Source organism: Stenella coeruleoalba (assembly GCF_951394435.1).
Source record: "Stenella coeruleoalba genome assembly, chromosome: 3".
In the NCBI taxonomy this organism is placed as follows: domain Eukaryota; kingdom Metazoa; phylum Chordata; class Mammalia; order Artiodactyla; family Delphinidae; genus Stenella; species Stenella coeruleoalba.
The window spans coordinates 171,739,273-171,762,109 of record NC_137148.1 but is presented as its reverse complement, the minus strand read 5'-3'; the positions used below and the strand labels follow the sequence as shown (position 1 = coordinate 171,762,109).

The window sequence follows — 22,837 nt, the reverse complement described above, 5'->3', positions numbered from 1 at the left end:
TGGTGATGGGGAGGGGTCCCCGCCCCAGGCCTGAGAGGTGCCCTGCAGCCCTGGGGAAGGGGCACCAGGCAGAGCTGAGGACAGCTTCTAGCATTTAAAAAACATTTAAATGTGTTGGGAATGTAAAATTGTGCGGCCGCTGTGGAGAACACTTTGGCAGCTCCTAAAAAAAGTTAAACATAGAATTACCATATGATCCAGCAATTCCACTTCTGGGTATATATCTCAAAAGAATTGAAAGCAGGGACTCGAAGAGATATTTGCACACCCCTGTTCATAGCAGCATTATTCACAACAGCCAAAAGGTGGAAACAACCCAGATATCCATCAACAGATAAACGGATAAGCAAAATGTGGTCCATCTATAAAAGGACTACAAAGGAAAGAAATTCTGACACCTGCTGCAACATGGATGAACCCTGAAGACCTGATGCTCAGTGAAATAAGCCAGACATAGAAGGACAAATACAGTATGATTCCACTCATAGGAGGACCCAGAGGAGTCAGATGCATAGCGACAGGAAGTAGATGGTGGGGGCCAGGGGCTGGGGGAGGGGGATGGGGAATCAGTGTTTAATGAGGACAGAGTTTCAGTTTGGGAAGATGAGAAAGTTCTGGAGATGATGGTGGGGATGGTTGCACAACAATGTGAATGTGCTTAATGCCACTGAGCTGTGCACTTAAAAATGGTTAAGTTGGTAAATTTTGTTATGTAATTTTACCAGAATAAAAACTTGTAATTGGGATATATTACAAACATCCCCTCTTTATAAATTTTGTGTGCTTATTCTTTTTTGATTATATTTGATGCCCATGTCTTCTTCCAATACATGCCTCATCTTTCCTTTTTTTTTTTTTTTTTTTTGGTGTTTCTATTTTCTGAATAGAATCTCCCAAGGTCTTCAGGGAAACGAGAAGCACTACGAAAATCGGCCATAAAGACTGAGAGAAATTAGGCATGATTGGCAAGAAATTGGGCTGCAGGGAGATGTAAAATAGGGGCAAAGCCCTTTCTCCTTGGGTCCTTTCTTGCCTGTGGAGCCCTATATGCAGAAGATGGAGTGTGCTGGCCCTAGAAGGGTAGGTGAGACCCCTGAATAACCTTCCATCGGCCTCTGGGTCTGGAAGGTTTGCAGCGAGAGAAAAAACCAAAACGAACACGCGAGCCGCTGTCCCTGGTACTGAAATGTTTCCCTGTTTTCTTGGCCCTATCTTTTCTCGGCCTCTTAGCTTCTCTTTTCTAATTGGTGAAAACGTGTCAATGTTCACCAGTTTCTGGATAATAGAGCCTCGAATTTCAGGTTCTATTAGGGTTGAACTGTTTCCCTCCTCCCGCAAGCTCATATGTTGTTCTCCTAACCAACAGGACCTCAGAATGTGAACTTATTTGGAAATAGGGTCGTTGCAGATGCAATTAGTTGAGGTGAGGTCATAGTAGAGTAGGGTGGACCCTAATCCAATATGAGACTGATACCCTTATAAAAGGGGAAGACTTGAACACAGAGACATGCACACAGGGAGAACGCCATGTGAACATGAAGGCAGAAATCTGGGGGATGTATGACAAGCCAAAGAACGGTAAGGACTGCCAGCACCACCAGAAGCTGGAAGACCTGCATCAGATTCTCCCTAATGGTCTCAGAAGGAGCCAGCCCCTGGGGCTTCCCTGGCGGTCCAGTGGTTAAGATTCCGTGCTCTCAATGCAGGGGGCACGGGTTTGATCCCTGGTCGGGGAACTAAGATCCCACATGCCACACAGTGCGGCCAAAAAAAAAAAGAAGCCAGCCCTGCTGACACCTTGATCTCAGACTTCTGGCCTGTTGGACTAGGAGAGATTACACTTCTGTTTTTTTAAGCCACCTGGTTTGCAGCACATTATTTCAGCAGCCTTAACAAATAAATACAGTTCCCAAAAAACACAGACTTTTAGTGATGATGTTAATAAAGCTCCTTAGTTTTGTTTTTGTTTTTTGCGGTATGCGGGCCTCTTACCGTTGTGGCCTCTCCCGTTGTGGAGCACAGGCTCCGGACGCGCAGGCTCAGCGGCCATGGCTCACGGGCCCAGCCGCTCCGCGGCATGTGGGATCTTCCCGGACCGGGGCACAAACCCGTGTGCCCTGCATCGGCAGGCGGACTCTCAACCACTGCGCCACCAGGGAAGCCTTAAGCTCCTTAGTTTTTATTGCTAATAAGCTTATACTCAATACTGACTCATTTAATCGTCACAATAACCCCACAAAGGAGCTGTTAGCATTGTCCTCGTTTTACAGATGAGGGCTTGAGGTACAGAGAGCGGAAGTGACTTGCCCAAGGTCACACAGTGGAACATCCCAGGCAGTCAGGCGCCTCGAACTGTGTGCTAACCACTAGGATACACTGCCTTGAGTTTGCATCTTTTCTAAAAATTTCCCCCAGAGCCTATGAGGGAAATAGGCCCCCCAGGCCTATGTGGAGGGTCACAGGCCCCTGCCTTAACTTTCCGTGTAAGGAACCTTAAAATAGTACCACCTTTCTGACAGAATGTGCTGCTGGATCAAATGTTGAAGAGGCCATGGACCCCATTTCAATTTAGGGGGCCTGGTTTGCTGCATCCTAGTCCTAGAGGGACCCTCCCAGGGAAATCTCAGCCCAGCCAGTGCCCACAGTGGGTGAGCCTCTCAGCAGATTCCAGCCCTGGCTACCCTCACCCTATACACCAGCCTCGTCAATGACAAGAGGGTGGGACCAGGTGTTCAGCAAAACACACTCCAAGCCCCGCGCTGGCCAAGCCCTGGGGTTCTGTAGAGGCGGGGCAGGTCAATAGGGCAGCCCCACCTCCAAGAACCAATAACCCAGAATGCTCAGTACTTGACAACCCCATGGTTCCCTTCACACCCACCCCCATTTTTCAAAGCCTGGACAAGAGCTGACCTCTCGACACCCCAGGTGGAGTAGGGACCAATGGGGGGATCCTTGGGAAACAAGAGATTTCCTCAATATATGAAAATTGTCTAACAACTAGATCCACCTCATTGTGGCTCTCTTTGGAGGGAGGCAGTGCCCTGTCCCTGGAGGCAAGCAAGCAGCAGATCCCCTTCTTTACTGGGAAACCTGAGAGTCCTTCCTCTTGACGAGATCCTCTGCTCTCTGCTCCAAGATCACAGCTTTTGGAATTTCATGACTTGAAGTTGTAATAATGACAGTAATGGTTGAAGTTCACTGAGTGCCAAGCATCTTATAGAGACACCACCCATATGAACCCTTCAAACCCTCAGCCTAGCCCAAGAGAATGCACTATTGTATCTGTTTTCTCCCCATTTTAAGACGGGGACACGGAAACATCAGACATTGAGCTGTCACACAGCGACGGGTCCCAGAGGTGGAATTCGAACCCTGGAAGTCTAACTCCAGTCCCAGCCCTTCTGCACCACAATACTGCCCCTCTTATAACAGTAGTAGCAATAACAGCCAAATCATTGAACACTTAGGGCGTTCGCTGTCCTGGGTACCTGGCTCCACGCCCCTCTCTTCTCTGCAGGAATCCTATGAGGGAGGTGTTATGCACTGTATGGAGGAATTGAGGTTCAGAGAGACAAAGTGACTTGCCTATGATTGCACAGCAGGTAAGGGGTGGAGCTGGAATTTGGAGCCAGGGGTATCTGATGTCATGGGCTTCACTCCCATCCACTGCACTTTTGGGGCTTTTGTCCCTGGGGTGTGGAGTGGCAGAGGCACCCAATTCTGCCATCTTCCCTGAACTCACTCCACACCTTTAGTATTTTAAGACAAACGTGGCCTTAAGAGCATCCATGAAGAGACCATTGTGGGCCACCTACAGTCTAGTCTAGGCACCAACTGTTTGATGCACAGATAAACTGAACCATTAATACAGGCCTCCCAAACATGGAGACCCAGGCCGACCCCACAGAGCCTACGATGGTAGGGAGAAGAGTGTCCACCTTACAGGTGAGGAGACTGAGGTTCCCAGTGGCCCAGGTCACCCACAGATAGGACAGGGCTAGGACTTAAGCCCATACCTGCATGACACATGACACAGGGCTCTTCCCCCAGCCCTGGGGATGCTCCTCTCTGAGGAAGGGGGCAGAGGTGGCCATTGTCCCTCCATGGCAACAGGCCTCTGCTCAGCTGGGGTTCTGGAGACAATGCTTTGACTAATGGGTGATGCTCAGGCTCCAGGCTGGGTAGAGGCAGAGATAGACACAACCCTGTGTGTTGTCAGCCTGGGGCAGAGGTGGGGACACGGGGCTAGGGAAGCCCAGAAGATGAGAAGCATCTCTGAGCACTGAATGCTGGTCCTCCCAGAAAAGATCCATCCACTCCAGGAACCTGGGAACGGGACCTTATTTGGAAAAAGGGTCTTTGCAGATGTAAGGATCTTGACATGAGATCATCCTGGACAACATGTGGGTCCCAAATCCAATGCCAAGTGTCCTTATACGAGACAGAAGAGGAGACACAGACAGAAGACAGGGGAATATGGAGGCAGACACTGGACGGATGCAGCCACAAGCCAAGGGACGCCTGGAGCCCCCAGAAGCTGGAAGAGGCAGGAGGGACCCTCCCCTGAAGCCTCCAGAGGGAGCACAGCCTTGATCTCAGACTTCTGGTCTCCAGGACTGAGAGAGAATCTGTGATCGTTTGGAATGGCTACCCCAGGAAACTGGTACCGATGAGGACCCAGGAGCAGCAGCAGTTTGGAAGGAAGAGGTGGAACCCGGTTTGGGCCCTGCTGGATCTGAGGGTTTGGGGGTCTTCATGGGAAGGACCCCCGCAGGACTGACTAAAAATCCCCCAAGTTGTACCAGCCATGTGCATGGAGCCAAGCCCTCATGCAGCTGCTCTCCCTGCCATCCCTGGATTCTCACACCATATATATATATATATATATATATATATTTTTTTTTTTTTTTTCCAGTACGCAGGCCTCTCACTGTTGTGGCCTCTCCCGTTGCAGAGCACAGGCTCCGGACGCGCAGGCTCAGAGGCCATGGCTCACGGGTCCAGCCGCTCCGCGGCATGTGGGATCCTCCTGGACCAGGGCACGAACCCGTGTCCCCTGCATCGGCAGGCGGACTCTCAACCACTGCACCACCAGGGAAGCCCTCTCACACTATTTTTATCCCCATGTTACAGAGGAGTTAACCCAGGCTCAGAGATGCTGAGCAGCTTTCCTGAGGTCATACAGCAAGTCAGAAACAACCCCTGGTGCTAAACCCAAACTGGGGGTGGGTAAAGGGCTTCTGAGTTCCAGAAAATTCCAGAGCCTTGGGGAACGACTTAAGTCGCTGGAGCTTGTTACATTGATCTAATGAACTAGAAAAACTGTTTTAAAAATGAAAAGAGGGGCTTCCCTGGTGGCGCAGTGGTTGAGAGTCCGCCTGCCGATGCAGGGGACGCGGGTTCGTGCCCCGGTGCGGGAAGATCCCACGTGCCGCGGAGCGGCTGGGCCCCTGAGCCATGGCCGCTGAGCCTGCGCGTCCGGAGCCTGTGCTCCGCGACGGGAGAGGCCCGCGTACAGCAAAAAAAAAAAAAGAAAAAAAAAATGAAAAGAAAAACAATTTTTTTTTCCTTTTTACTATTCATAGTCCTTATGTTCATGCATAAGTCTGGGATTTTTGTCACTTCCCAGGCAGCTTGGTAGGTCTGGGGACTGACCCTGATGGACACTGGTCGTGTCCCTGGCTGCACCCTGACCCTGGACACACCCCATGCCTGGCATCTCAATGACTGCCTTTGTTTTTGTTTCTTTTAATATTTATTTATTTGGCTGTGCCGGGTCTTAGTTGAGGCATGCGGGATCTTTTAGTTGCGGCATGCAGGATCTAGTTCCCTGACCAGGGATCGAACCTGGTCCCCCTGCATTGGGAGCACGGAGTCTTAACCATTGGACCGCCAGGGAAGTCCCTCGCTGACTACCTTTGAACTTGCCATTTTCTTGGTTCACACACCCTCACCCTCATCTTTGCCTGGCTCATTTCTCCTCAACCTGAAGGTCCCAACTGAGCCACTGCTCCTCAGGGAAGCCTCCCCAGCCCCAGCTGATGCTGGGTCAGGGGGGTGGAGACAGGTAGTGTCCCAGTCACTTATGTGTTCCCAGTGTCCAGCATCGGGCCCAGCACACAGCACGTGCTCAGTAAGAATTTGGCCACGGTTCCTGGTCTCCATCCTGGTCCAGATCCACCTGGACCAACTCAGTCCCCTACCCCCTGGTCCCCAGCTACGCCCTGGCGCCCACAGTCTGTCCTCCCCAGAGCAGCCACAAGGGGGCGCCTGTGACACCTGAGCCAGGCCCCGCCCCTCCACAACCCTCCAGAGCTCCCACCTCCCTGGGGTAAAAGCCCAAGTCCTCCCCGTGGCCCACAAGGCCCTGAACGACCTCCCCCTTCCCCTCCCTGCCCTCCCCCCTCCTCTCCCCCTTACTCACTCTGCTCCAGACACACGGGCCTCCCGGCTGTTCCTCCAACACACCAGGCCCCGTCCTGCCCCAGGGCCTTTGCACAAGCTGTTCTGGGATGTATTTCCCCCAGATCTCTGCACAGTTCACCCCCTCACTTCCTTCAGGTCTTGGCTCAAATGTCACACCCTCAGTGAAACCTCCATGGAGCACCCTGTTTAAAACGACAGTCCTGGGACTTCCCTGGTGGCACAGTGGTTAAGAATCTGCCTGCCAGTGCAGGGGACATGCGTTTGATTCCCTGGTGTGGAAAGATCCCACATACCGCGGAGCTACTAAGCCCATACACCACAACTACCGAGCTTGTGCTCTAGAGCCCGCGAGGCACAACTACTGAGCCCACGCGCCTAGAACCCATGCTCTGCAACAAGAGAAGCCACCGCAATGAGTAGCCCTGCCTGGATGGAACTAGAGAAAGCCCGCGTGCAGCAACGAAGACCCAATGCAACCAGAAAAAAAACAAAAACATTCCTCAACCACCCCCCACCCTGTTCTATTTTTTCCTGTGCCTTTGTCACCATCTCAAATGGCACATAATTTTTTTTTCTGTCTCCCCCACTGAAATGCCACTTCCAAGAGGATGGAGGGAGTTTGTGTTTTGTTCAGTTTGGGGTCTCCAGAACTTACATAGTGCCAGGAACAGAGTAGGTGCTCAATAAATACTGACTGAATGACTTTGTTTCCAAACTTACCTGCTAATATCAAGACCACCTCCTGGAGGGCGGCGACTACACTTGATTCATTTTTCTCCCTGCCCCCGCCCCCCCCCCCCATGCCCAGCATCAGGTCAGTCAATATTTCCTGAGCACCTGTCATGTGCCAGCTGTGCTGGGGAAACAAAAGCAGGAGAGACAGCCTTTTTCATTTCTCTCTGATCACCAACATCTCCTCCCCTCCCCAGCCAGGACTCCATCCATGACCGATTGTGCAAAGTCCTCGTCTCAAACCCCTCTGATCCCCACCCACCGCACAGTGGCACCCCAGGCTCAAGATCTTTCAATTCAGTGCTAATCAGGGGACTAAAGACGGGGAATTAACCCTGCCCGATGCCCTTCTGCTGTGTGATCTAGGGCCAGCCACTTTACTTCTCTGAGCCTCCACTTTCTCATCCATAAAATAATAATACCGTCCACTAAAGATTATAGGAGACATTCCCTTCTGCTGTGGCACCACCTCTCCACCACCCCCTGTCCCCGGTCACCCTCTCCACCTCCTTGTCCATCCTCTCATCCTGAAGCCATCCCCCACTTTGCTGAGAATAGTGGGGCTGATGGGCCCCTCCCTCTGCTTATAAACTCATTGCTTCCTGTCCAAGAGGGCAAGACTAGGACCCAGGGCTCACACTCCATCGGGCACACCGTCTCTGGGCTGCCGCTCCTTAGCCTCTGTTGCTCCCTCCTCCTCTGCCCCCACCTTACACACTGGGGCTTCTCAGGGCTCATCTGGACCCCCGACTTCCTGCCTACGGCCATGTTGACTCCTCCCACGGATTTAGTCGCCATCGCTGCACCAGTGATTCCCCCATCCGTGCACTCACCCATCCATCCATCCATCCATCCATTCATCCACCTGTCCATCCATCCATCCATCTATCCATCCATACATACATACATTATCCATTCATTTATCCTCTCATTCACCTGTCCATCCTCATATCCATCCATCCATCCATCCATCTGCTATCCATTTATTTATCATCCAGTACTTTATTCATCCATCCATCATTCATTCATTTACCCATTCATCCATCCACACATCAAGTTATCCAACCATCCATACATACATCCGTGAATCCACCCACCCACCTGCTGTGTTTCAGGTACTTTTCTAAGCACTCGAGACCTATCAGTGAACACAAAAGGCAGAAATATCCCATCTTAATAGGGCTTCTAGTCTATTGGGAGGAGAGAAAAACCACTAAAATAAAAAGTAAAATCTATGGTACATCAGAAGTTCTCATTTTCACAGAAAAAAAAGGGGGAAAGCAGGGAAGAAGGGTTTGGAGTGGAGAGTGGCTGAGATTATAAATCATGTCTGCAGGATGGCTTCACTGAGAAGGTGACGTTTGCAGAGGATGAAGGAAGAGGCATGTGATTATTTGGGGGAAGCGTGGTCCAGGCAGAGGGCACAACCCATGCAAAGGCCCTGGGGCAGGACCGGGCCTGGCGTGTTGGAGGAACAGCGAGGAGGCCCGTGTGTCTGGAGCAGAGTGAGCGAGGATGTGAGGTGGGGAGAGGGAGGGTGACTCCATGGTTCTATCCTGAGCACCCTGAGGGCTTGTCTACATGACACCACACTGACCACACATGACACCACACTGACCAGAATGTTGGTGTGATCCTAGATCGGGGTCCCCCCCTCGGCACTGCTGCCATCGGGGCCGGGTCATCCTCTGTGGGGGCCATCCTGGGTGCTGTAGGGTGTGGAGCAGCCTCCCTGGTCACCAGCCAAAGCCAGGACCCCCCCCCCAACTCATGACAACCACAGATGTCCCCAGACAACGCCCAGTGTCCCCCAGGGGGCAGGATCGCTCTGGGTGAGACACACCTCACTGGACCCCTTGCTCCTCACCTCCCCCCACCAAGAGATGACGATTTGACTTTTTAAATCACCACAAATCACCACCCTTAGGACCACTCAGCTGTGCTGACAACTTTCTCACAGCACATTGTGCTCCTCGTGGGCACAGGAGGTCTAGTTCACTCAAAGGTGGCACATAATAGGGACAAAAAAAAAAAAAAACAGTTGAGAGAGGGGGTGGGTAGGTAGGTGAAGAAATGACCTTGCAGCCCTACCCACCCACTTGGGGTAGCTCTAGATGACACCAAAACCCTTCCAATATAGACATTGCTATGATGAACGTGCTGTGTGTCCTTGGGGTGGTGCCCTCCCCTCTCTGAGCCTGCCTTTCCCCATAAGGTTGCTCAGGAGACCCCTAGTTGTGGTGGGAATGCCTCCTTGGGTCCCTCCTCCTAGTAGAGGGTCAGGGACAAGGACATAATGAGTGCCCCCTCCCCACCTCTCAGAAATGAAGACTCCACCCTTAAAGGCTGCTGAGAGAAGTAGGAGGACAGTTAGGGGAGGTCACAATCTACCCTACATGACATCTGCAGGCAACCCGCCATTTCTCAGGAGCCCCTCAGAGGAGCTGGGCTCAACCGTGGTGGCAGAAATCTCCGATGTTCGTCCAATACACCGGACCCCATCCTGCCCCAGGGCCTTTGCACATGCTGTGCTCACTACCTCCAGATTTTTGGGCCCTGAGACACACAGGCCACTATTCTCCCAACACAGCAAACTAATTCTGACCTCAGGGTCTTTGCACATGCCATGTCCTCTTCCTGGAATGCCTTTCCTTTGGGTTTAGAACAACAGCTTTCTCATCTGTAATGCAGGTCTCATCCCAAATATCACCTCCTGACATCTTCAGTCACTCAACGTCAGCTGTCACCCTCCAACACACATCTCATTTTACTTCCTCCAGAGCGACTCTCTCCTACCCAAATCTTATTCATCTGTTTGCTCACTTATTGTCAATCCCTCCTCACCCCAGATTGCTTTGTGTCCCCCAGAGCCTAGCTCTGGCACATCCCAGAGACCTGACAGACAGTTGTTGACTATCTGGCTACCCAACCATTTACTGACACCAAGTATACGCAAGACACTACTGACAGTGATTGCATTAACCACACTCTATAAACTAATTCTAATTTTTACAACTACTCTGTAAGACGACTATTGATATTCTTTCTCTTTTACAAATGAGGACGCTAAGGCTCAGAAAAAAGATAAGGTGGTTTGTCCAAGATCACACAGAAATAAAAAGCAGAGCCAGGAACAGGAACCAAGCCTGTCCGGCTGCAAAGCTGATGGTTATTTCCATTCAGGTGGGGAGGAAGGTGGTAAATGTTGGAGGGGTGTCCACCAACCCAGCCAGCCAGCCATCCGTCCCTCTATCCATCCACTCACCCATCCATCCACCCCTCTACCCATGTATTCCTCCGTCCATTCATCCATCCATCCATCCATCTATTCATCCATCTATTTACCCACCCACCCACCCACCCATCCATCCATCAATCCATTCAGCCTTTCATCTGTCTACCCACTCTTTCATCCAGCAATGCACTCATACAGCCAAGTCACTGTCACCCATCCGTCCATTCATACCTAGAACTATCTACTCACGTATCCATCTATCCACCTGTTGACCAGCCCTCCCCCCCAATCCAACCACTCCCTTACCTTCCCATCCTCTCATTCCCTTAGGCCCTTGTTCATCCACATGATCCACTTCAAAATGGTGAACAAGACACAGTCCCTGCCGTCACAGAGCTTACATGTCAGTGATGATGACCGTGACCCCAGACCAACAGAGCTATTGCTAGGTCAGTGTCTTCCAAACCTAGCAGCCCCTCCCTCTGGCCCTGGACAAGGACAGCCAGCATCCCTGGATGGCTTTCATCCTGAGTCTATGTCTCCACAATCACATCTCTTTCTCTGACTCCTTTATTTCTCTTCCAAAGTGGGTCAAGTCTCAGGTTGGGAGGTGTGACACCTAGCTATACTGCTGTGTGACTTGAGTCTGGGTGTTGCCTGTCTCTGAGTCCCAATTCCTCACCTATCCATGTGGGGGAGGGGAACCTGGTTTTCTAAGAACCACTGCGACCTGAGCACATGTCTGCTTCTTTGTGACCCTCTTGTCCCGCAGTGTGAGCCTCGCCCCAAGGGGAAGCTTCTGTTGTACCCATCCTGGTGTGTAGGAAATGTGCATATACTGAACAAGGCTGGGAGGCTGGAAAGAGGCCAATGGTGGTCATGACAGTTAACAGGACATGAAGCTCCCTTTTCATGCAGGTCTGAGATCCTCCCCTGCTCCATATTCTTCCATAGCTCCCCAGTGTCGTCAGGAAGGAGTCCAAGCTCAGTCCAGCATAAGAGGCTCTTCAGGGTCCAGCCCATGCCAACTCTCTGGCCTCACCTCCCATGCCTCACCTAATTCCTCCTCTACTCCATCTGTGCTCCTTCACTCCTCCAGGCCTTTGCAAACCCAGTTCCCTCTGTCCACATCCAGGAGGACAGAGACATCCACCTAGCTGACTCACTGCTTTTTTTCACACCCATAAAAGGGCCCAGAACAAAAAAAGTGCTCTGTGAATAAATACATGAAACGCTTTCTCCACCTGGCAAGCTCCTATTCATCCTTCAAAACCCCACTTCTAATGCCCCTCTGCCATGCAGCCAGAGTCCCCAGGCAGAGCCTTCAACTTCCTATCCAGTTCCCTCAACCCTGCATCCCCTCCCTTTCATACAACCCTGACCATTCCAGCTATAGGTGCCAATGTCTAGCTCTGTCTACCAATCAGAGGGGTCTCAGATCTCTCTTGCCTAGTACAAGGCAAGGCCCCAAAAGGTTTCAGGAAGTGTTGGCTAAATTAGTGAGTGTGGTCCTACTGAGTGCTCCTAATGGAGAGGGTCTCATCTGCCAACATCAGGGGTGAAAGAGAGTCACCGGCCTATTTCAGAGATAGCTCGTGGGTCCACCCCCCATGCCAGGATTTCTCAGAGAAGCCCTGCCAGATATGCCCCACATCAGAAGGGGACCCTGGGGCTCCCAGGACTCTTTGCTGTTTTCCCACCAGGGCAAAAACTCTGTCTTTCCCCTGCTTGAACTTTCCCAGAGTCAGCATCAGCATTGCTCTGGGCCTTTGCACATACTCTACCAGGAACACCCTTCCCCGTCAACAGATCTTTCCCACCCTTCAGGTCTCAGCTTACTCGTATAATAAGCATGGCTCTGTGCCCAGCCCTGTGTCAAGAGCTTTAACCACCATTCCGGTCCTCACATCCCCCAACCCTCTCCGAGATGGGAGGTCCCGCTGGCCTCCCAACTCTATAGATAACAGCACTGAGGAGGCTGCGGCCTCCTCTGGGTTGTCCCCGCTGATGTGTTTCCACCATCGCAGCCCTGACATCAGTGCCTTGTAACCTCCTGGTTCCTCACTGTGTCCCCCACCATGTGGGATCTGGGGGTGGGAGGAGTCTGGGAGAGGATTTTTATCTGTTTGCCCAACACTGTATCCCGGGTCTAGGACGGGGCCTGGGACACAGCAGGTGCTCAATAAATGTTGGCCATAGGGGTAGATGGATTTACGGCTTGTTGACTCCATTGTGCCACATAGGGATTCCTATTTGCTCGGAATCTCAGCCCCGCACCAACGCCGGCACACAGTAGGCGCTCAATCAATGCCCTCAGCCTGAAGGAAGGCAGAAACGATGTCACAGTCACCCTCGGAAAAGCCTGTTAAACCCACCATCATGGGAAACTGAGGCACTGAGGGGGGTGTGCCTGGCTCGAAGCCGCACAGCCAGCCCTGGTGGCTCTCCCCAGCCCCCCCGCCGCTGTCCCTTCCCTCCATCCCCCCCGCCAGGCAGCGCCTGCCGGCCGCCCAGCCCGCCGTCTCCCTGGGGCTGGCACGTCACACTCGGAATCTCACGCCTCAATCGCGGCGTGCTCCAGCCTCCCCCCAGCCGCCAGCCGAGCAGCTGGTGCTCCCATGGAAACCGTAGGCCCCGACCCGCCCCCTCCACCTGCACCGGCCCCCCTCACAACCTCCGCTTTAAGACAAATATTGTCATTAACATGCAAATATATATGTGATTACCATAAATGGGGGCCGCCCGGCAGCGGACGAGCCCTCTGGCAGGCGCCTGCCCCGGGCAGGTTGGGTATTAATATTCAGCCCGATCGGGAGAGGGACGGCCCGAGCCACACCAGGCACCTCGGGGGACCCCACGTGCACCCAGCGCCTTCGGAGGGAGGGTCCCAGAGGGGGCCTGTCCCCCAGCAGGTGACTGGAGGGGGTGATGGCTGGACACTGGCCACTGGGAGACCTCTGGCCAGTGGGAGCCCCCCCCAGTGCCTGGCCTGAGCCCCGGGCTGGGCTGGGAGCGCCGGCGGAGGCCTCCTTTCTCTGAATGGGGCACCGATCTGGGCGGGGGGAAGGTCTCGTGGTCTCCCTGCCCCCCTTCTCCAGCTCTGCCCCACTCCCGCCCTCTCTCTGCCTCTTCCTGTGGAGGGGGGGGGGTCTGGGGGCGGCTCCCTGGGTCTCTCCCTCTCTCCATCTCGGTGTATCTCTCTCCTTCTCTGCTCTTGCTGTGTCTCTCCACCTCTGTCTTCATCTCTCTCTCTTAAAAACAAAACACGCCAGCACCCAGGGGCCTGCCCTTTTCCTGAGGAATCTTCACTTCCCGCCTTGCCTTCTCCCCTTAACCCTGCCCCATCCCCAGAGCCCAAGGGCCCGGCTGGACTCCCTGCCTTTCTCCTGGTCCCAGCACGGGCCCGTAGAAAATGAGGTGTCCCTACCCTCCACCCTTGGCGATGGCTGTCAGATGTCACAGCCCCGCCCCCTCCCCCCCCCCCCACCGCGGTGTGGGGTGGTCCTCATCCTCAGCTTGGGGAACACTGTCGCTCCTTCATCACACAGATATACTTCTGCTTCCTCTGGCCTGGGAGGGAGACAGGTGGGTGACAGCTGGGGGGCAGCTCTGGTCGGTCCTTGGGACCAAGTATTTGCCCCTCCAGCCTCAGTTTCCCTTCTGGATGAAATGCACAGGTGCTCACAAGCCCATGGGAGTGATGATCCCTTCACTGGGCATCAAAACAGGCCCCCAAATGTGAAAATTAAGGGTGTGATGGTGATCGTAAGAATAATGCGATACTGGATGGTCCTTCTCCCACTGGGTGCTGGGGTCACGGGGACCACAATGGGTGTTTTCACTTCACCCCACCCCGGCCCTTTCAGCTCCCCTGGTGCCCAGCCTCCGGTGGCCCAGAAAGCTCTCAGGGGATTTCTCTCCACAACCCGGCGTCCACACTCCCACCCCATGGCTCTCAGCCAGCACCCCCAGCAGGCACCCTGCACCCTGTAGGCTCCCCAGAAACGAAACCAGAGACATGTTGGCAGGAGGGGCCTGGAGCTCATCCCCACACCACAACCTCCCAGTCATCCTTCCACTTCCCTTTGGCTGAGGCCCAGAGAGGGGCAGCCACTGGCCAGACAGAGGTCACACAGCTGAGCCCCACAAACAGGCCTCGATCCCAGCTGCTGGCCTTCAGCTCCCCCCAGCTCCCACCCACAGGTAAGGTCCTGCCAGGCCCAGCATAGGTGGGATCAGGAGGGGGAACCATTCGGGTCCTGATGCTATTGGGGGAGGGGATAGAAGGGGAAGACCCCCACCCCCATACCCCCCAGGCCCTGCATCCAGGGCTCAGCCCGACCCAAGTTTCCTGCAAAGTGGAGGTTGAGGACCAGGTATCATGGACACCCAGCTTCCTAATTTTCACCCTCCAAGGAAAGATCGCAAATGGGAAACACCCTGAGATGCCCCCGATTCCAACATTCTCCAGCCAGAAAAAAATAATCCCACCCACATTCATGACAGCCTGCTCTGTTAACAGCAGGTAAACTGAGGCTCTGACCAGGTGAAAATCCAGCCACAGTTTCTCCCTCACCTTCCCACGCTGCGGGGGCGGCAGGGGTCTCCAGGGGAGATTTAAAAATGAGAAACGAGGGGAGGGCCACCAGGTGTCTCCTTCTCCCGGTACCCCATCTGTCTCCCTGACCCAGAGCTCACTGACAGCCTTTCAATTCAACATTTGGGGGGGACCACGTGGACACTCCCCCACCCCACCAGAATCTTTCTAGAAAAGGGCCCTTCGGACACACCAGGGGGTGAGGGCTGTGGAAAGAGCCCTCCGTACAGCTGTGGACCCCTTAGCCTGGATGAGTGCAAGCCCTCTGCCCTCCTAGGCCACAGGGAGAAGTTAGATTTTCCAGGCCCTTTTTTTTTTTTGGTGATGGTTGGATTTGAAAAGAGGTGGGGGATGGGAAGAGTTGCTTTCCTCCCCCAGGGTACCGGCTGGAGGGTCTAGCTGAAGTGGCAGGCCTGGGCTCCAACCCACCAGACCCTCCCTGTGGCCTGCCCCGACCCATCATTCATTGATTCATTCACTCGTTCATTCATCCATTCATTCAACAAACACGTATTCATGCTTACCATGCCCGCCACACTGAAGGGAGGACAGGCATGAATGGGGCCTGAAATAGGTCATGGGACCTGATCCATCCCCAAGACCCCTCCAGGGTCTCACCTGGGGTGTCAGCACAAAGCCTGTACCATCCCCACCCACAGTCCCCAGCCCCTGCCGGAAGAACTGTCAGGGCCACCCCCATTCAGATACTGGGCCGTGATCAGAGCCCAGGGCTGGGGCCACAGTCCCTGGCACCCCCTCCCAGCATGCCATCAGAGAATCAGGTGGCAGGGAGGCGGGCAGGCCTCCTCACCCCACCTGCCTCCCCCGCTGGGCTCACAGGTCGCCCACGCCTCCTCATCCACCCCAGGATCTGGGCTCTGCCAGATGGACGGTCCAGGCTCATCGTCTTTGGCCTCAGCCTTCAACACACTGCTAACAGGCTTGGCCAGTTTTAACTTGAGCCAAAGGTGGAGGCGGCATTCAGGGTGGGGGGGGCCGTAGAGAAATGGAGGGGGGATGCTGCTCCAGACAGAGAGGGTGGGCAGGGGGGAGGGCAAACGGTAGCCTTTTAACCACCCGAGGCTGGTGCTCCCCCTGACTGGCTTAGCTGCCTGCACCCCAGCCCCCCACCCCGCTTTCTTTGTAGTTACCGATTAGCCCGGGATCCTGGGCATCCGTGTCCCCCGTGGCCGGCTGGACCTGCCCCACCGGCCTGGCTTTGTGAAAATGACCAAAGCAATGGAGTCCAGAGGTGCAAACTTCCCCGACGGGGCCTGGAGAGGCCGAATGAATGGGGAGGGGGGGCGGCAGGGAGGGGTGGCAGCGTTCAGGCAGCTCCCCGAGCAAAGGGGCAGGAAAGAGTGGGTGAGGGAGGGAGGAAGGGGTGGGGGTCTAGAGGGAATGAGAGGGAGAGGGAGGGAGAGAGAGAGAGAGAGAGAGAGAGAGAGAAGGAGAAGGATGCTGGGGGGGGAGGATGGGAGGTAGAGGGAGATGGGAGAGGAGAGAAAAGGAAAGAGAAGAGAGAGAGGGAGAGAGAGAGAGGGAGAGGGAGAGAGAATGCCGGAAGGTGGGGAGGGAGGGAGAGGGGGCGGAGGAGGGGAGGGGGCCAGCTCGGATCTGTCAGCTGCACCCCCAGAGGGGGGAGGAGGGGGTGGGTGGAACAGGGTTTGGGGGGGGAGAAATGATGCCGTGGCAGAGGCAAGCAGAGGGAGGAGGTGAGGAGAGGAGGGTTGGTGGGGGGGCGGGGGGGAGAAGATGCCGGAAGGTGGGGTGGGGAGGCCGAGGGAAGAGAGGGGAGGGGAGGGAGGGGGCCGAGTGCCCACCTTTGTGCATGCCCGTGTAGGGGTCTTTGAGCACCGTGAGCTCATAGATGCGGCCGAACTGCTCGAAGAGCGGCTTGAGGTCCTTCTCGTCCAGGTTGCGCGGGATCTGGCCCACGAAGAGCTTGATGGCGTCCAGGTCCTTCATGCCGTCGGGCTGCCCCCCGGGGGGCTCGGGCCCGCTGCTGCCCACTGGCGAGGGCCGCGGCTGCAGGAGCTGCTGCTGCTGCCGGCGCGCCTCGCTCTCCGTTAGGCGGGCCATGGCGGGCGAAGGCGGGCGGCGGGCGCGGGACCGAGCCGGCGGCGGCGGCGGGCGGCGGGCGGACTCGCAGCTGGAGCGACGGACGCCGCCTCCCGCCTCTCTCCCGCCCCGTCCCCGCGCCCTCCTCCCTCCTCCGCGCGCCCGCTCGCTCCAGCATCAGGACCACAAAAGGGCGGCTCCGCAGCGGCCCCTGGCGGCCGGAGCGCGCCTCGCCGAGGCGGCGCCCCCCGCGCGCATCGCCCATCCAGCATCCCGCATCCCGCCTCCGCGCTCATCGCGCACCCCGAATCACGCATCCCACATCGCACTTGGCACATCCTGAATCCCACATCCCGCATCCCGGCGCCCAGTCTGGCCCGGTAAACTGAGTCCACCGGGCCCGTAGCCCCTGCTTTCTGGGTAGGTGACGGCGAAGCTTTAGGCAGGACAGACCAGGCCCCCAGGTGTCACGGGCTCCTCCCACTGATAACAGCAGGAAAAACACTAAAAGTAGCGCACAGTTCTATACGGTGCTTACTTGGTATTTACAGGGCTGTCCTTGGAATGTTTAAGTATACAATCATGAATAATAAGAGCAACAAGAAAGAACACTTTGATAATACTACGTGCTAGGCACTGCGCTCAGCACAGCTTTAAGTTTGTAACTTATGAAATAGAAGTAGCAATCATTGTGTTATATCAACAGCAACACTTTCTGTCATACTTGCCATGTGCACATACTGTCCAAAATATTTCGAAGGATATGGATGCATTTGGGCCAAGTGCTCTATGGGCATCATGTCAACCCTGCTTAAAACTCTCCATCAAAACCACAAGGAGGTATCACCTCACACAGGTCGGAATGGCCATCATCAAAAAGCCTACAAACAGGGCTTCCCTGGTGGCGCAGTGGTTGAGAGTCCGCCTGCCGATGCAGGGGACACGGGTTCGTGCCCCCGTCCGGGAAGATCCCACGTGCCGCGGAGCGGCTGGGCCCGTGAGCCATGGCCGCTGAGCCTGTGCATCCGGAGCCTGTGCTCCGCAACAGGAGAGGCCGCGGCAGTGAGAGGCCTGCGTACCGCAAAAAAAAAAAAAAAAAAAAAAAAAAAAAAAAAAAAAGCACCTACAAACAATAAATGCTGGAGAGGGTGTGAAGAGAAGGGAACCCTCCTACACTGTTGGTGGGAATGTAAATTGGTGCAGCCACTATGGAGAACAGTATGCAGGCTCCGCAAAAAACTAAAAATAGAGCTACCCTATGATCCAGCAATCCCACTACTGGGCATATATCTGGAGAAAACTCTAATTCGAAAAGATACATACATCCCAATGTTCACAGAAGCACCAGTTACAATAGCCAGGACATGGAAGCAACTTAAATGTCCATCAACAGATGAATGGATAAAGATATGTTGTGTATATATATATATATATTCTGGTGTGTGTGTGTGTGTGTGTATATATATATATATATATATATACACACACACACACACACCAGAATACTATTCAGCCATAAAAAACAGAATGAAATAATGCCATTTGCAGCAACATGGATGGACCTAGAGATTATCATACTAAGTGAAGTGAGTCAGACAGAGAAAAATAAATATCATATGATATCACTTAGATGTGGAATGTAAAATAAATAATACAAACGAACTTATTTACAAAACAGAAATAGACTCACAGACATAGGAAACATACTTATGGTCACCAAAGGGGAAGAGGGTGGTATAAATTAGGACTTTGGGATTAACAGATACACACTACCACATATAAAAGAGATAAACAACAAGGACCCACTGTAGAGCATAGGAAACTATATTCAATACCTTGTAATAATCTGTAATGGAAAAGCATCTGAAAAAAGGGACTTCCCTCGTGGCACAGTGGTAAAGAAGCCGCCTGCCAATGCAGGGGACACGGGTTCGAGCCCTGGTACGGGAAGATCCCACATGCCGCGGAGCAACAGAGCCACAAGCCACAACTACTGAAGTCCGCGTGCCACAACTACTGAAGCCCACGTGCCTAGAGCCCGTGCTCCGCAATGAGAAGCACGCGAACCACAAGGAAGATTAGCCCCTGCTCGCCGCAACTAGAGAAAAACCTGCTCGCAGCAACAAATACCCAATGCAGCCATAAATAAATAAATAATATAATTAATAAATTTTAAGAAATATTTTTAAAAAGAATCTGAAAAAGAATACATATATATATATGAAACCAAACCACTTCGCTGTACACCTGAAACTAACACAACACTGTAAATCAACTATACTTAAAAAAAAAAAAAACTCTCCAAAGATGTCCCAAAATTAAAACCCCAGTCCTTCCTGCAGCCCACAAGGCCATGCACAGCCTGCCCTGTCCCTTCCCTGCCCTCCCCTCCTCCCTCTCTCCCCCTCGCTCCCTCTGCTCCAGACACACGGGCCTCCTGGCTGTTCCTCCAACACACCAGGCATGGTCCTGCCCCAGGGCCTTTTCACGGGCTGTGCCTGAAATTCCCTTCCCCCAAATGGTGCATGGCCCACTCTTTCAATCTCCCATCACTTTCTCTGTCCACCTGATCGAAAATCGTTCAGCTACCATTACTTCCTTTCTCAGGCTTCCTTTTTCCTCCATAGCATTTATACTCATTTTAATTTAATTAATTTAATTCTAATTTGCTATATACTTACTTGTTTATTGATAAGCCACATAGCTCTTTCCAGGCGCCAGGCTCTGTGCTAAGTGCTTGACATGTATGAACTCATTTGATCCACACAGCAAATGCCTGGGGTGGGTACAGACAAATAAACCAGATATTTTACACTGTCATCAATGCAATGGAGGAAACAGAAGTGGAGGGACGGCTTTAGGAGGCAAATTCAGGGAAGACTTAGAGAGGATGGCCTTCAAGCAAAGATGAGAATGAAGCAGCAAGTGCAAAGGCCCTGAGGCAGGATTGGAGAAACAGGGATCAGTGGCTGTAAGAGAAAGAGCACCACACAGCCACTGGGGGCAGTCTACCAACAAGGACTTCATTTTAAATTTATTTTCTTTGTTTTTATTTTAAAATAAAAACAGGATCAGTAACAGTGCCATACTGAGCCAAAGGAAACCTCAGTAATTCTGATTCTATTTAAAATGTTGACATTTTGTTCACCACGGATTTTTTCAGCATTATTTTTAGGTTTTTTTCAATTATTGCATTGGACTGCCCTGGTGGTGCAGTGGTTAGGAATCCACCTGCCAATGCAGGGGACACGGGTTTGAGCCCTGGTCTGGGAAGATCCCACATGCCGCGGAGCAACTAAGCCCGTGCACCACAACTACTGAAGCCCGCGCGCCTAGAGACCATGCTCTGCAACAAGAGAAGCCACCGCAATGAAAAGCCTGCGCACTGCAACAAAGAGTAGCCCCCGCTCGCTGCAACTAGAGAAAGTCCGCGCGCAGCAATGAAGACCCAACGCAGCCAAAAATAAATAAATAAAATAAATAAATTTATAAAAATAAATAAATAACACAACCCAGATCTTCAAATAAAAAGAAAAGAAAAAGTGCATTAAAATAATCTTTATCTTGATGATGTTTTTTGGCACCCCCCCCCTTAAACTTTGCTCCCCAGGCACACTCACCCTCATAGCAAACATAAGAGGTAAGTATTGTTCCCATACCCACTTTACAGAGGGGGAAACAGGCCCAGAGAGGTCAAGTCACTTGGGCAAAGTCACACAGTGAGAGTACTGGGATTTGAACCCAGCCAGCTGGACTCCAGAACCCACACGCTTCCCGTGATCCCACACCATCTTTCCCATGCTTTACACAGCCAAGCTTCCATTTCCTTATTTGCCAAGTGAGATTAAGTGGGTGAAGCCCCTGGCATGGATTCAGTGAGCTAACAGGTGAGCCTCAGCATAGCGCCTGGGACATCTTTATCATTCAATAAATGGCTATTATCATGACTGTTACCAGAAGCCACCTGCCCACCCCCAGACAGGAGCAGGACGTCAGGACTGGGGGAGGAGCAGAGCCCGGGTGAGGGGTCCAGAGTCCTCTTAGAACATTCCACCCCTTGGCCCTGCCCAGCCCCTGGTTCTCGGCTCAGCCCCAGGCTGGGCTTGTGGAGCCAGGCTGGAGACAGGCTCTGTCTCCATGGAGACAGGATGCTTGAAGCCCTGTGGCCCTCTGATGTGCCGGGAGAGTCATTTAAAAGAATAAAAATAAAACCCCACCAGCTCTCCTGTGAGTCAAAGAGGCATTTTTCTCAGCCTCTTTCTTCCACTGAGGGGAACAGCCCAGTCTAGCTTGAGTCTGACCTCCGGGAACTTAAATTCAGCATCCCACATCCTGAACAATACTCATCCCTGGAGTTTATTCCCTGACACACCTCAGCCGTATCAGGGAAAAGGTCATGGCAGAGAAAACTGAGGCTGTGCGCTTGAAAGCATCTGAAGCCCTCGAGGCCGACTCTCTGATTTATTATCAGCCAGAGGAAACCTTGTCACATTGGCATCATGGCAGGAGGCCCACGGTTTGGGCTGTTACTTAAAAGGCAATGAGGGTGGGAACAGAGCCTGTTGGGGGATCCGGGGCTGGGAGGTTTCTGGCAAGTTGCCTGGCTCTCTGGATCTGTCGTCAAAAACCTGCCCCAGGACCTTTGCACTTGCTTAGTGTTCATCTCCCAGAATAGGGTTTCTCAAAATAATTACCCAAACTTAAATAAATTTGTCTTAAAGGAAAACTGTCTACATTTGGGATCAGGTCATTCTCTGTGGGTGGCTGAGCAGCATACTTGCCCCACCCACTCGGTGCCAGGAGCACCCCCAGTCGTGGCCACCACAGACGTCCCCAGACACGGCCCAGGGTCCCCTGGGGGCAGAACTGCCCCAGGTGAGAACTGCTGATGTGGACAGGTAAGGTGCTTACCTCAGCAGAGGGGCCAGGTTGGAGTCAGGGGGCAGAGTGTGCACGAGACCACCTGGGCATCCTGCCAGGAATGCAGATCCCCATCCTGTGGGTCTGAAGTGCGGCCTGGGACTCTGCGTCCAGGTAAGGGCAGCAAAGTTATGAGGAGACATCCACTGCGTTCCCGTCTTGACTTTTACTAGCAAGACTCTCATTTCATAGGGTGTGGGTGTGAAGAAGGCTGAGCCCACGAAGGGAAATGTCCTTTCTGAGTCCCTGCCTTGTCCCTCTCTGCTTGAGGGTTATTGGTGGCGGCGGAAAGGTCAGCCAGCGGGACAGAGTCAGCAAGTGGGGCGAGGGGCCCAGCCTGGAGCTGCCCTGTGCCGGTGGCCCCTTCCCTTCAGTGGTCTCTGCACAGCCAGCCTGAGTGTCTTCCTGGGTGATGGTCAGCCGCACCCCGTCCCCTTTGACCCTGGTGCCCTTTGGCTCTGCCCCCTCCATGCCTCGAAAACCCTCACTGCCCAGGCTGTGTACAGCTCTTCTGGCACATTCCAGGGGGTTGAAGCCCTAGGCCCATCCTACAAGGGCCTAGGGGCTCAGGATGCGTCCCCCAGAAACACTACACCGCAGTCCCCACCTGCCCCAGATGCCTGCCGCCTTCACACATCTAAGGACATAAAGCAGCCAGAGCTCTCCAGTTCTCGGTGCCTCCAACTCCACTGCCTTCCCTCGCTTGGGAAGGAGCTGCCCATCCACTTTCTTGCAGGGACCCTGGATCCTCCCCGGTCCCCACTATTTGGCTTCAGGGATGGGAAATGATTCCTCATTGGACCAACCCCTCCCTGTTCCCTCTTTCAGCAAACCCCACTCCCTGGACAGGACGGGGTCGGGGAGGG

The 22,837-nt window shown here is 53.5% G+C and overlaps 1 protein-coding gene across 5 annotated transcripts in view; it reads right to left on the bottom strand.

Annotated features, from left to right (window-relative positions):
- CELF5 (CUGBP Elav-like family member 5) overlaps positions 1-17,165 on the bottom strand; it is a 46,901-nt gene extending 29,736 nt beyond the window's left edge. For all 5 annotated transcript variants that reach the window (XM_079918891.1, XM_079918889.1, XM_079918890.1 and 2 more), the window contains exon 1: positions 16,814-17,165. In XM_079918891.1, coding sequence (XP_079775017.1) covers positions 16,814-17,072 — 259 coding nt within the window. In that variant the 5' untranslated portion in view covers positions 17,073-17,165. The remainder of the gene's footprint in view (positions 1-16,813) is intronic.
- Between the last annotated feature and the right edge of the window lie 5,672 nt (positions 17,166-22,837).